General features: G+C 31.0%; 1 protein-coding gene across 1 annotated transcript in view; it reads right to left on the reverse strand.

Moving 5' to 3' along the window:
- EEA1 (early endosome antigen 1) overlaps positions 1–14,184 on the reverse strand; it is a 102,193-nt gene that overhangs the window by 54,005 nt on the left and 34,004 nt on the right. Inside the window, exons 4-9 of the mRNA XM_069491790.1 lie at positions 11,577–11,631; positions 11,421–11,486; positions 8,335–8,374; positions 7,330–7,443; positions 6,577–6,698; positions 5,854–6,009 (exon numbers count right to left, since the gene is read on the reverse strand). Coding sequence (XP_069347891.1) covers positions 5,854–6,009; positions 6,577–6,698; positions 7,330–7,443; positions 8,335–8,374; positions 11,421–11,486; positions 11,577–11,631 — 553 coding nt within the window. The remainder of the gene's footprint in view (positions 1–5,853; positions 6,010–6,576; positions 6,699–7,329; positions 7,444–8,334; positions 8,375–11,420; positions 11,487–11,576; positions 11,632–14,184) is intronic.

The following is a 14,184-nucleotide window of genomic DNA, read 5'->3' on the forward strand; positions in this document are numbered from 1 at the left end:
TGATCAAACACTTGGGCTTATTTTATTTCAATAACCACATGTTAATAAAACTAGTTTTTCCAGTGCGTTTCAAACTGGTTTAAAATCAATTAAAATAAGTTTCAAAAATGTTTTTAGGAACGGAGCATATCTGAGGTATGTGTACGGCCTGACCTTTGAGGAAAACACTCAATTAAATGCACCAATTCTGATACAATGAAAGGCAATCTATAAAACTAGTGTATAGTTCCACCTCATATATATATTCATGTATTTTCAACTATGTTCAAGTTAAAGGCATACTCTAATATTAATACTGTTAAATATCTGTCTTAAGCTGATCATGTAACCTTGAAATGGGATATAGGTATTGGAAATTTCTTTCAAATTACTATTTCTAACAACTTTCAATGTCAGAATTTTGTCAGTAGGATCATGGATTTTTGTTTTGTTTTTGTTTTATTTTTTATACAGGGTCTCACTCTGCTACCCAGTCTGGAGTGCAATGGTACGATCACAGCTCACTACAGCCTTGAACTCCTAGCTGAGGTGATCCTCCTGCCTCAGTCTCCCGAGTAGCTAGGACTACAAACGTATGCCACCATGTTCAGCTAATTTTTTATTTGTGTAGAGACAGGGTCTCGCTATGTTGCCCAGGCTGATCTCATACATAAATGTCAATTTTTCACAAAAGAAAATAAATTATTACATTTAAATCCCTACATGTAAATATCCTACCAAAGGATTTTGCACAGGTTTCTGGCACATAATAAATAAAAATAAATAAAAGTATATATTAAAATGAAAAATACGTGTATATTTCAATAAAGTCACATGATTTCATATTGAAGTTTATAAAATGAATTAAACCAAGTGTAATGTCTATCTAGAGTTTATCTTGCTAATAAATCCCAACATGTAGAAAACATAAAATTAAAAAAATGTAAAGTAAATATGTTCCAAAAATATCTTGTCCTTTTTATAGCTTTTAAATATATCCTTATAAATGATATTTATAAGATTAGAACCTAAAGAACTGTACATTAGGTGTATCATTTATACTTTGTACACTGAATTCAGATATTTTGAAAAACTAAAATTTTTATAAAGATAGATCCAAGCACTGAAAATTTTAAAATTTACTCAAGAGGACAGCAAAAAAGATGTGGGAAGAATATACACCAAAAGACAGACTTCAGTTATGAGGAAGGAGAGGGAGGAGAATGAATAACAGAAGGCTTTCCCCTTTTCTGTTGCATATTATAAATCATTTTAATCTTTTACAATGATCCCAATTATGCTTATATTTGGGGGAAAAAAGATAAAAGAAAGACAATAATATCAAAGGAAAAATAAAGAAATACATAACCTCTTTCAGATATCACTACGGGTGAAATTCAAAAAAAGAAAGATCTCCGCTCTTGCCACACTGACTTTGCAAAACAGGCCAAACTCACAGGTGCCTTGGACGTTAGCACTTACTATAACCTCTTCCTGGGAATCCTAGCTCCCAATGCTTCCCCTGATTCTTACTTACTTCATTCTTCTCACACATATTCTCCTTGAGGAGATCTTCCATGACCATTCTACCTAACATTGTCCTACATTATTCTCAGCTCCACTACTGCCCATATCATGCTTTATTTCTTTTCTTCATAGCACTTATTAACTGACTTTCTGTCATGATTTGGTGTATTTATACAGTTATTGTTTGACTTCCACAAAGGAATGCAGGACTTATGAGGGCAGACGCTCTGTCTTATTCAGTATTAAATTTCCTACACCTAAAATAATTCCTGACGTTTAGCAGGCACTTAAAAAAAAAATCTCATTAAAGGAATGAGTAATTTTACTTCTAAGGAGTTAACAGATATTTATTCCCAAGGAAACAGTATAATAGATCCTGTAAAATAGTTTGCATTTCCTTGGTTTTTTGAAATATTATTGAATTCAAATTGAATTTTTGCTAAAAAAAAAAAAAAAACTTTAAATTACAAAATGATTAAGGAACAATATTTCCAGCAAATGTCCTGCTGGTGCTTAAGAATTATATCATTTTAATATTTTACTGCTATTAGTAAATAATCATTTAAATGTGGCTGAAAAGTTGCTTGATTAACAAAAACAAGCATGTCTTTGAAGTTCTGAGATTGCCTTAAAACACAAAATTGCCATGACTCTAGAAGGTTGATATATTAAGAGTATTGTTAATATTAAAAAGCCTTCCAAAAACACATTACCTCAAGTTTAAGCATCTCCATGAGAAAGCAGAAAAAAAAATAACAAAATGATGGATGAAAGGTGGAAGACTGACAAAGATACACATTGAACATACAATAAAAATGTCCAAACATACCTACACATCTAGTCTCTTAAATTAGCATACTTTCAGAAGATGTTTAAATACTTTCTTTAATAGCTATACATGGTTGTAACCATACTAATTCCATACCTATATAAACATTTTACCTCTTAAAACTGGAATTCAAATTAGTTCATTTGGAATACAAATAAAATTCTTTAAAAATCACTTCTATTAAGGACCATACCAAAAATAGGTTGATTACAGCTTTGACATTTTCAATAATGTATATTTTTAGAAATAATACTTTTTAACCTTTAAATCCTCAATTGCTAATCTATAAAACAGCCAATTATTTATAATATACTTTCAAATGCTTTAGAATGAAATATTTTCTATATGCCTTCAAAAATATCTAGAGAAAAGTCAATGACTTCATAAGGTATATATTCAATGAAAGTAATAAACATAACATTTAATAATGTAAACAAGATTCTATATCATCACTAGAAATACCAGTCAAATAAATTGTTTATTTTAAATAAATGTTTATTTGAAATTAAAAAATAAATTTTTAACTTCTAATTTCTTTTTGTTTTATTTGATGCCAATATTTAGATTCAATAAAAGTCGCACATCTATAATAAAAATTTTTCTAATAAGTTCTTTAATATAATTCACTAACACACTTAACTGAAAATAAATAGAATTAAATTTTAATAAATTAATGAGACACACACTGTATATTTGAAGTAAGCAGAAGCTAAAAAACAAATGGAGTTATAAACAAATAAATGAGATGAAGTAATTAGCAATTTTTTTCATATGGAAATGGTATGAGACACAACTCAAAAGTATTTTAAGCTATTACCCAATATAAATGTTACAACATACAAAATGGTAAAATTTAAATAATAATAACAGTAGGTATTAGGAAAAAATTAATAGCACAAATTACTTATAAGGCAATCATCAGACCACCTAAAGTAGGAGACAACATGATACAGAAGGAAGAACACAGGCTTTGGATAAGATCTGGGTTCAAACTCTAGTTTTTAAATTAGGTGTATGGCCCTGAACAAGTTACTTAACCTCTCATTGAGCCTCAGATTCCTTGTATGTAAAGCACACTTAATTTAATTTGCAGGATTATAAGAAACAAATGAGATCACATACTTAAAGTGCCTAGCACAGTATCCAAAACCTAGTGGAACTCAAAAAATAAGTTTGTTTGTAATAATATTATTCTGACTGTTATGCTACCATTTCCTAAAGCTATTCTAAATATTTCAACCTAGCCTGAGGTCTCATTCATCACTAAATATCTATTAATTAACTAAGTAGGGAATAAATATTCTCCTTGTCTTATTTAATACTAAAAATATAATGAAATATTAAATCACCTATTCGATTACTCAGCAAGAGTGAATGTTTCTAAATTTATTTCAAAATACTTGAAAAGATAAATTTTTATGAAAACTTGAAGTCAAGACGTAAGAAATTGATTTCTAAGCTATTTTCCTTCTTTCCCGGAAATATCTTTTCTATAAAAAGAAAATCATTATTTACTATAATTAGCCTTATTGACAGGACAATGGAGGGAGACACTAAATTCTTTCACCTCAAATCTTTTATAACTCTAGTCATAACTTTTTCATATTAAATGACCTCTTCTCATTACATATAAAGATATTTTAAGCTATAACAAAAATATAAATTTATAAAAACTCTCCAAACTAAACTTACAGTAATTCTTAAATATTACTTAGAAATATTTTCCCATCACTAAGTTACGTTATGTTCCCACATGTATTTTTTCAAATGCAAGTAATTGTATCAATTTCTTTCCCTTGTTACTATTCTATTTATTTAACAAGTACATGTATAACTCCAGAACTTTCAGCTGGAAAGAGTGGTCTGCACTTTAAAATACATATATTCTAAAACTGCCATTATTTTGGTTCAATTTAAGTCATCATATTACATTTATTTTAAAATTTTAAATAACACTCTTTAATCAAAAGAGAATGTAATTTTTTTTTTAATTTGAGAAATACCAGTAGGCAGGTAGATTTAATCAAAAGTAGTTCTTATTGAAATAAAGATATAAATAACTGGGTTCACCCAGATACTTCTACTTTAACATTTGAATGGAACTTTTCTTCACAGGACTTCTTTGATTCAGCCTCTCCTTAATTCTACATTAATACTTATAGATTAATCATTGCCTTTTGCTGACTAGTAATACCACTAGAACAGGGGCTTTTAACTGGCTTTGGTATGTTCATGATATTGCTTAAGAAATTGTTTTTACAAGTGTGAGATTAAGTGTTATTGGGCTATGAAGTATCACTTTTGGGAAATCGGCATCTAAAGATCATAAATCTCAGAGTGATGTGTTAAGCATTATAAGGCCATATGCATGTTAAACCCATAAACTTTCACCATTCTCCCATCGATAAGATATAGGAGAAAGGAAAACAGGAATGAAATGGATTTGGGTTATCTAAATTTATACCCCATAGCTTGCTGACATGTTATTGTTTATGAATACAATGGCTTTTAGATCACAAGCTAAAGAACTCTAAGAAAGAGATGCAAATTGAAACATCACTATAACAACTTTTTAAACTGAAAATATGAAAAACAGAGGTCCATTTCACATAAGGAAGCTTAAAGATTGCAAACAATAGTAGTCACAACAAAATATCTCCTGTAATACAGTAAAAAGGACAAAGGTTAGCATTTTTGAGCAAATATATTTATTACATATCTTAGAGCTTGTCATATGCTGACATAATTATATAAGAGATTTACAGGACAAAGACATAGTAAGAGGAACTGAGAATGTTTATCCTGGAAGAGAAAAAACTCAGGGTAAATATGAACAGTCTTCAAATATCTCATGTGGAAAGAGGAAAGATTTATTCTGTGTAATTCCTGAGGAGAGAACTAGAACCAGTGTATATAAATTACAAGGAAACAAATGTCAACTCAATCGAAAAGCTGACTTGTAAAGAAATATGCATACCCAATACCACCTGGCATGGGTTGTGGATCACTTTATCAGGGTTGCTTCAAAGAGGAGATTTGGATGAAATGTTAGACTAGATAATTTTTAAAACATCTTTCGAATACATAATTCAATGTGCATCAATTAGAAATAAGCTTATAAGAAAATAAGTCTTTCCTAAATGTTTTTACTAAACATTGACAATATACTTGTAGAAAATGATATCATTATTCCTTTACTCAATTACCATTTATCAACTAGCCTTGAGTAAATTTAACTTTAAATATCATCTCTCCACAATATCCACCGTTTATTAAACAAAATAATAATCTTTTAAGGAAACATTCCTTTCCAAGTGTCTAGCTTTATAAAGTGAAAGTAAAACATTTTGACTATCAGACCACATTGACTATAGACTAATATTACTCAGGTCAAATGAAAGACAGACAAATACTGTGTTAATAGACCACTCAGAAAAATCTCAAATCCTGGCTTTATCCTAGAGTATGCATTATACAAGCTGATATTAATCACATTTAAGCACACTGAATTTCATTACCTCTGAGTTAGCATATTCTGCTTGTAACTTTTTGCACTCGTCTTTTAGTTTTTCAGATTCTTTCTCACGTTCCAAGGTCATGTTGTCCATTAGTGTTTGAACTTGGACTAGTTCTTTCTTCAGCACAGCAACATCTTCTATACCAGGTCTCTGAAGCTGTGAAACAACATATTTTGATTAAAAATTATAGTGAAAAACTAAAATAATATACATGTTTAAAATAGTTTCACTACAAAGAAATCAAAATGAAAACAATCTTTAATATCAATTGTTGGACTCCAAACATTGAACACTGATATCTGCCCCCCTAAGTAAAGGGAAAAAAGAAGTCAAGAACAGATCCAAGATTGTTAAGCCTGGGAAAAGTGTTAAAGATGACAGCTAGAAATTCAATCAGAAGTATACTAAAAGTAGTGGATTTATAAAACTAAAGTGGAAAAGAAGATCAAGATCAGAGATGCAGATATAGAAACTACTAGAATGACAGATGATATTTAGATAGAAACAACAAAAATATTAGAACAGTAAGTTATATATCATAATATTCCATTTTTATTTTTAAAAATCATATATAGTTTATATACGGAGGTGGTACAATATATGGAATTTTTATTTCTTCCATTTCACTCAAACTATATTTTTAAAAATTTTTTCTTCAGAGTATGTATTTCATTTTTAATTTAAAAAAATATAAAAGTCCATCTTAAATGGTTCCTAAATTACCAGTTCAGTCTTCAGATCTTGAATTACAGTTGCCTCTTTGTTTAATTCTTCCGTCAGATGTGTCACTTTTTGTTCGGCAGCTTCATGAAGACTCCTTTCTTCATCATATTTTGACTTTATATCTAATTAAAGATAGTTATATAAATATTAATTTCATGACATTAACTCTAAGGAAAAATAGTTTTATAAGTTCCTGCATATTACTCTGCATATCTATCATTCTAATTCAAATTCACATACCTTAAATAACCATAAATATATAATAAATCTATACTTCTGATTACATTGAATGATGAACTTAAAAATAATGAAATGTTTTTGTCTACATAATTCCACCCAACCCTAATTTACTAATTACCATTTTAATGTATACTTAATTACATACAATAATTTGCTAAAAGCATGTAATGTTAAAAAATATAATCGATAGCATAAGCAAATGTTAAATCTAAAGTATTTAATTCATTTCTTTAAAATGTTGCCTTTTAATCTTTAAGCATACCACAAAAAAAATTTATCTTCTCTAAATTTCAAGTAGAATCTAGAGAAAAACCAGTCCTTTGAAGGGAGAAAGAGGGAGGACAATAAAATAATTTACACAGCAACTCTAATATCATTAAATTCCATTAATCAGCACTATAGTCTTTAATAAATACTTTACCACACTCAGGTGGTATGTCTATTTCTAGGGTATATAATGGCGAAAGGGTAACAAGACTGACTTACTGGCTGAAAAATTTTGACCCGATTTACCTGCAATTTCAGTAGCAAGTTGGGCAGCCTTTTGCTCAAATAAGTCTTTCATTTGCTTAATATTAAAATTTTCTGTTTGGGCTTCTTCTAATTGTTGTTCCAAAGACTGTAGTTCTGCAAAAAAGTGTAGCAATTATTCAAATACAATGTTAATTACATATGGTAAATTATTATTATTATTTATAATTATTATAGTAGTAAAGACAATAGACATATAGACAATAGAAAACATGTGTCTATTATCCAATTACAAGTAGAATATTTCCACATTTCAAGAACTAAGCATATCTGATTCATTTAAGTCATAATTTAAAAACACATAGAACAAATGAAAGGAATATTTAGAATCACCACCAAATAATCTATGAATATTTGTTTGGAAGTTATTTTGATTTCACATTTCAGTTAATTTTCCTACATCTATCAACTGACCAAAAAGGAATATATTCAGATCCTCTGATAAAACTAGTGATAAAGCAAGATGAAATTAGAAATGGTTAAGAGCAATTAAGGTCTTGAAAAAATTAGTGAAAATAGTAGTCAACTCCTAATACTTCATCCTAAAGAAAAGAGATTTCAGAGAGAAATTAAATGTAACAGCTAACCTCAAAATATAATTCTGATTATTCATTAAGCATTCCTTCAGTTAAAGATGTCAAAAAGATGCTAGCTTCATCAATTTATTTCAAAGACCAAAGACTATCTCACTCTTAAGATAGACTTAAATTTTCATTAAACAGCCATGTTAATGTAATATTCCAAAAGTTTATTGTCTAACTTCAGATTATAATGAACTAAAAAACACTAAAATTTTAGTTAACTGATTAAATTATAAAGTTCACATGTAACTTTCTAAACCTAGAATATGACCATTATCTCCACTGTTTTAGAAGCCTAAAATATAATCATAAAACAAAATTAATTTAGCAGGCATCAAAGAAAAAAATAATTATGATAAAAAAGAAAAAGAAAATTGAAAAAGTATCTGCTTTCAAGTAAAGTTACCTGCTGATGAATCAGTTGCCAATCCATCAGGTTTAGCCTCCTCAATGAAAACAAAAGACATAAACAAAGGCATTAAAAACAAAAGACAATACTGTTACAATTGCCAATGTTAAAAATCTCTGAAAGTCACATTCTATCAGGTAAGTAGTAAGATTTTGGTGAAAATTACAGTTTGGTGGTTTCCATCCTTTGAGCCCTACAAGGTACCAGTAGGCAGACTAGCATAATGATCTAATTTCATTCAGTTCATGATTCTAAGGCAGATTTTTTTTTTTGTATAGTAATATACATAAAATTATTATGGGTCTTATAATAGATGACATCTTAAATTCCATAAATTCAGTAATAAACAGTACAAATTTTTTTTTTTTTTTTTTTTTTTTTTTTTTGAGACAGAGTCTCACTCTGTCGCCCGGGCTAGAGTGAGTGCCGTGGCATCAGCCTAGCTCACAGCAACCTCAAACTCCTGGGCTTAAGCGATCCTACTGCCTCAGCCTCCCGAGTAGCTGGGACTATAGGCATGTGCCACCATGCCCGGCTAATTTTTTGTATATATATATTTTAGTTGTCCATATAATTTCTTTCTATTTTTAGTAGAGACGGGGTCTCACTCTTGCTCAGGCTGGTCTTGAACTCCTGACCTCGAGCGATCCACCCGCCTCAGCCTCCCAGAGTGCTAGGATTACAGGCGTGAGCCACCGCGCCCAGCCAACAGTACAAATTATTACAATTATAAACATAGATTCTAAAATAAATGCTTAAGTCAGCAGGCAAGATTCAGTCCTATTGCTATGTAGTTTTGAAATGATTCCAAACACTTAACATAGTTTGCCATGTGGATAATACATATATTGCTATAATAAGAACTCGGGAATGTTATGTCAATCCATTTGAGCATGTAATGCCTGTAAGACCCCATATGTGAGAACCTGGAGTGAACTTCCCCTCCACTTGGGAATGTTACATCAGGTATCTTCAGTCCCCACATGGGAACTACTAACCTCAACTACTGAACTTCAAAATACATATAAACCTAAGAGTCTGACAGAAACTTTGCAAACTTAGGCCATTGCACACTGCACTCTGTCAGCTGCTTCTCTGAGACTGACAGCTTAGGCTGCAACAGGGCCACATTCCAGCTGGTTAGCCTTTGAACTTTGAAGTCACACCTGCCAGCACCTGCATCGCCCTCTAGCAGCGAGGGATCCCTGTCCTCAGGATCTCCACTGTTTTAGACACCATCTCACAAAAGAAACCACCCATTAAAAAAGGTACACTTCAAAATTTAATCAGACTTTACTTTCTACAAAGTCCTGCTTCCATCCTAACAGAGTAACTAGATGCTAATAATTTTGGAACTCACTCACTATGTGATTATGTGCACCTCATCTATTGATAATTCCCTGTGAGATTTATGTTATTCTCCCCTGCTTCAAGCGTTGTAAACCTTAGAAAAATTTATGTTTGTATGGCAATAAGTCATACGATTTGTGAGATCACACTTTGGTCATCTCCTTTTTGTAACTATATAAAACAACTATAATATTTGAAAATTTGGGTAAGTTAAATTATGCCATCAAACTATCACTACTAAAAAATGTGGCTTTAAAAGCATACAATTTTAATTCAGGATCATAAATTATCTTTAAAAGAAGCAGAAATAAAGAACATATTGCATAAGCTTTAATTTATCATATGCATTAGGAACAAAATAATATATAATGTTGACATTATTTTCATATGTTAAAGAATTATACACATCTGAAAGAGTTTAATAAGGCATTTCATAGTATACCTGACTTTCTAGACCTGGACTTACACATATTGACTGCTAAGAATCATCAGTATTTAAAATACATTTTCCCTCAAAGGGAAATTTTCTGCCAAAGTAATTTACAACTTAAATGGTGGAGAATTTAATTAAATGTGTCAAATGTAAAATAAACATCTCAAATGCAGCACATAATTTCCTCTGTTTTCAGGTACAGAAAATAATACAGTCCATATTTGAGTAATTGTTAATGGCATCTATACAAAACATGAGTAAATCAACTATAAGTATTTTAGATTACTAAAAACTTCTTTACCATTAACAGAATCCCCAATTAGAGAAAATGGGTAGTAATAAGATTTGATATCTTGTTATTTATTTGTTTTTGTCTTTTCCAGTCCAAATGACAACTATTGGTACAAAGACTAAAAAGCAAAAAAGACTGAGTAAAAGTCACAATATGCTAAGATAATGTACAAAGGGATCATTAATTACTTTATAAAAATAGTAGAACTATTACTGAAGGGTATCTATTATTGCAAATGATAATTTGGTGAAATTCATTATTTTTTGAATCTTCCTGTAATTTTAGCATAAAGTCAATATAATTTTAGCTTAAAACTCATAATCGGTTAAGGTATTTATTTGGAAAACACATCAAACTGTAAAGAATCTAAAATATCAAAATAACCCCACTCAGAGATAACCACTTTCTGTATAACAGTGATTTTCTTCTGGTTTTTCCTATGTATTATTATGTCATAAAGTCATATACTATATATGTGTGTGTGCCCATGTACTTTTATATATATATTTATATATATATATACATTTTTATTCAGTCTTTTTAAAACCTAGCACTGTTAATAGAACAGTTTTCCCAGTTTTCAAATAATCTTCACTAACATAAATTGCTAATAGTATTTCTTTCTCTACCAAATAGACATTTTAGTCATTTCTAATTTGTCACAAACACAAATACTTTGAAGAGATTCACTACTGTTTGAACCTATATTTTTTAGCCATTTAGCTATAGTGTCAAAATTAGATTAACATCACCTGGTATAAATAAAGCAATCAATAAGTAACACTGCTTCTTACTGGGACACCTTTAAAAAGTTATCTTCACTCCCCAGGTATTCGCTGGCATTCATTAAAATTACAAAGAATTTACAGTGTAGGCTATTGAATACAGAGAAACAAGTTAAGAAGTTATTTATATCAGGCCACCTGCTTACAAAAAGGTATTAAGCTTAATGTTCAACATAAAAATAAATAGTTAATAAACATGTTTTAAGTATTTAAAAGCAATTACTTGCTGCTGCAGCCCTTGATATTTCTCTAATTCTTTCTTTAATTCTTCCGAGTACCATTTTTCTTCCTAATGAAAAAGATTTTTAATTAGTAAATTTTAAAAGACTTATTATCTGAAATATCAAAAACAAACAAGTATTATCATTTCTATTCTTACCTTAAGTGAAGCCTGTAGGTCTTGGACCTCTTGTCTGAGTAGTGTTATATCATCTCTAAACATGTATGGGGGGAAGGAATTAATAGTTAATATTCTTTAATTAATAACCTGGTCTCTTAAATCATGGCTAGTAACTGTATATTAATATTTTAGTTTTCTCAATTCTTAAAAAACTACTGAAGATTTTATGTATAATGGCATACATATAAAGTCCTTAGAAAAATAATTTTATTTCTAAAGCTCATTGGTTATAAATGGAAAAACATTTTTTCATGAAATAATCGTATTACTGGACTACCAAGTGCCTGAGCCAGAAGCAAAATGTCTCTCATTAATTTACTAATAATAAGTATCAGTGGCTTCCTCCTGCAGTTAGCATAAAATCTAAACTCATTAGCAAAGACTATAAAATCTGCACAATCTAGTCCCTGCCTTATCATTCTCTCCTTCATTCATTTAGCTCTAGCAACAATGGCTTCTTTCAGTTTGTTGAGTCTGACATGCTCTTTCCTGTCTGAGAACCTTCTCAAATTCTGTTCCCCTCACCTAAGAGTCAGACTGCAAAAGACTGGTGAGTCAACTACTCTAAGCCCTAACGCAGGAGAGAGATTTCATGGGAAAACACATTTAGGATTATTATTCTGGATGTCAGGAACATATCTTCCCCTGTTGGACTGAAACTTATCTTACAGATATACTCAAACATGTGCAAATGACAGCTCCATAAGGATATATACCACAATGTCATAAGTGCAAAATAGTGAAAATATCCTAGTCATCAACAGACTAAAATTCTACACTATCATTAAAAAGAATGAGACAGCTCTGTCTGCACTGCTGTGAAAGAATCTATAAGATACAGAGAGAAGCAAAAGGTATATAACAATGTAGAATTGCCATTTTTATGTAATTACAGATATTTATACATTTATATGTACAGAGATATAAGCATATGCATATACATGCATAGACTAGCTTTGGAAGAATATACAAGAAAATGATAAAAACAAAGAGGCTAGGGAAAAGGGGTGGCAAAGGCTTAATTTTCACCATAAACCTTTTAGAACCATTTGAATTTTGTTCTAGGTACCTACCATCTATATACATACATTTAAAAATCATCTAAATAAACCACTAACGCCATCAGTTTTCATATATTTGATCATGTTGATGGAATTCACATGAAAACTGATGAACAGAGAGTTTGAAAGTGAAAAGGTTTTATGATCCACTCAAGGCATTCAGACTTTTGATCTAAAAGACATGTCCTGCCCATAGTCATATATTATTCAATGTGTTGGAGGAGTAGAATATAATTGTCAGAAACCAGAGAGGTGTAGGAAGATAGGAAGAGGGGATACAATAAGAGATAAAAATGGAAAAGTGCTCACTAACTATCCCATAAGCAATGAGAAACCAGTAAAAGTTATTATTTAGAGGAACAGCAATCATATTTGCATTTTAGGAATATTATTCTAGCAGCAATATGGAGAATTAATTGGAAGAGTACAGACTAAATACAGAGAGCCAACTATAAATAGTGAAAACTATTGTTGAGTGAGATATGATAAGGCCTAAATAAAATAAGCTATAGCAGTGAGGATGGAAAAATTATAAGAGCTGCCAAAAAAACAGAATTAACTTTGTGATAGATCAGATGGGGGAAGGAGGGGCAGGTGTGTAAAAATGAGCACACTCAATTTTCTGGCTTTAGCAACTGGGTGATTAGATAACGCTGCCAATCACCAAAAGAAGTAACAATAGACAAAGAGCAGGTTTAGAAGAAAATATAATGAATTCTGTTTATAAAATTTCAATGATGAGATGCCTTGGAACATCTAACAAAAGATATCTAGTAGGCAATTTAGAAGATAAATTCAGGTTGAAGATGTAGTTTAGGAGGAAGTTATGGATGTGGACATCATCCCAGGCAGGTCACATAAAGGAAGAGGGGCACGCAAAACAAATCAAGAAAAAAAAATCACAATGGTATGTTATCTCAGAAGACTAGAAGGAAAAAGAACTAGCAGAGTCAAATTTTGCAGAGGTTGTGGTAGTCCATCTACAAAGATGACTGCCACGAAGTTCTTCCCTTCCTATATGCAAAGTCCGCTGCTCCATTGAAAGACAAAGTTTCAGGCCTCTTCAATCTGACCTGGCTCTGTGACTACTTTAACCAATAGAATGTGGCAGATGTGACGCTCTTGACACTTTTGAATCAGGACTAAAGAAGACTGGAAGCTTCTGCTGCTTCCCTCTTGGAATGCACTTTCTTGGAATCCAACTGTTGGTTCATTAAGTCCAAGCAGCCACATAGAGAGGCCCATATGAAAGAGGACTGAGGCCCATGGCCTATAGCCCCAGCTGAGCTCCCAGCCAGCATCCAACACCAATGTCCAGCCATGAATGTGAGGCCACATTGACCTTCTGGCTTTCCTACGACCACAGACTACATCACTTAAACAGAAGAACCATTCGGTTAAAGAATCATGAGACGCAATAAACTGTGATAGTTTTAAACTACTCTAAGCTTTGAGTGGATAGACAGTAAAGGTAACACAAATTGATGTTAAGTAAAATAAGAACTGAAAATAATCCAGATTACTAT

Source organism: Eulemur rufifrons, chromosome 16 (assembly GCF_041146395.1).
Source record: "Eulemur rufifrons isolate Redbay chromosome 16, OSU_ERuf_1, whole genome shotgun sequence".
NCBI lineage: Eukaryota > Metazoa > Chordata > Mammalia > Primates > Lemuridae > Eulemur > Eulemur rufifrons.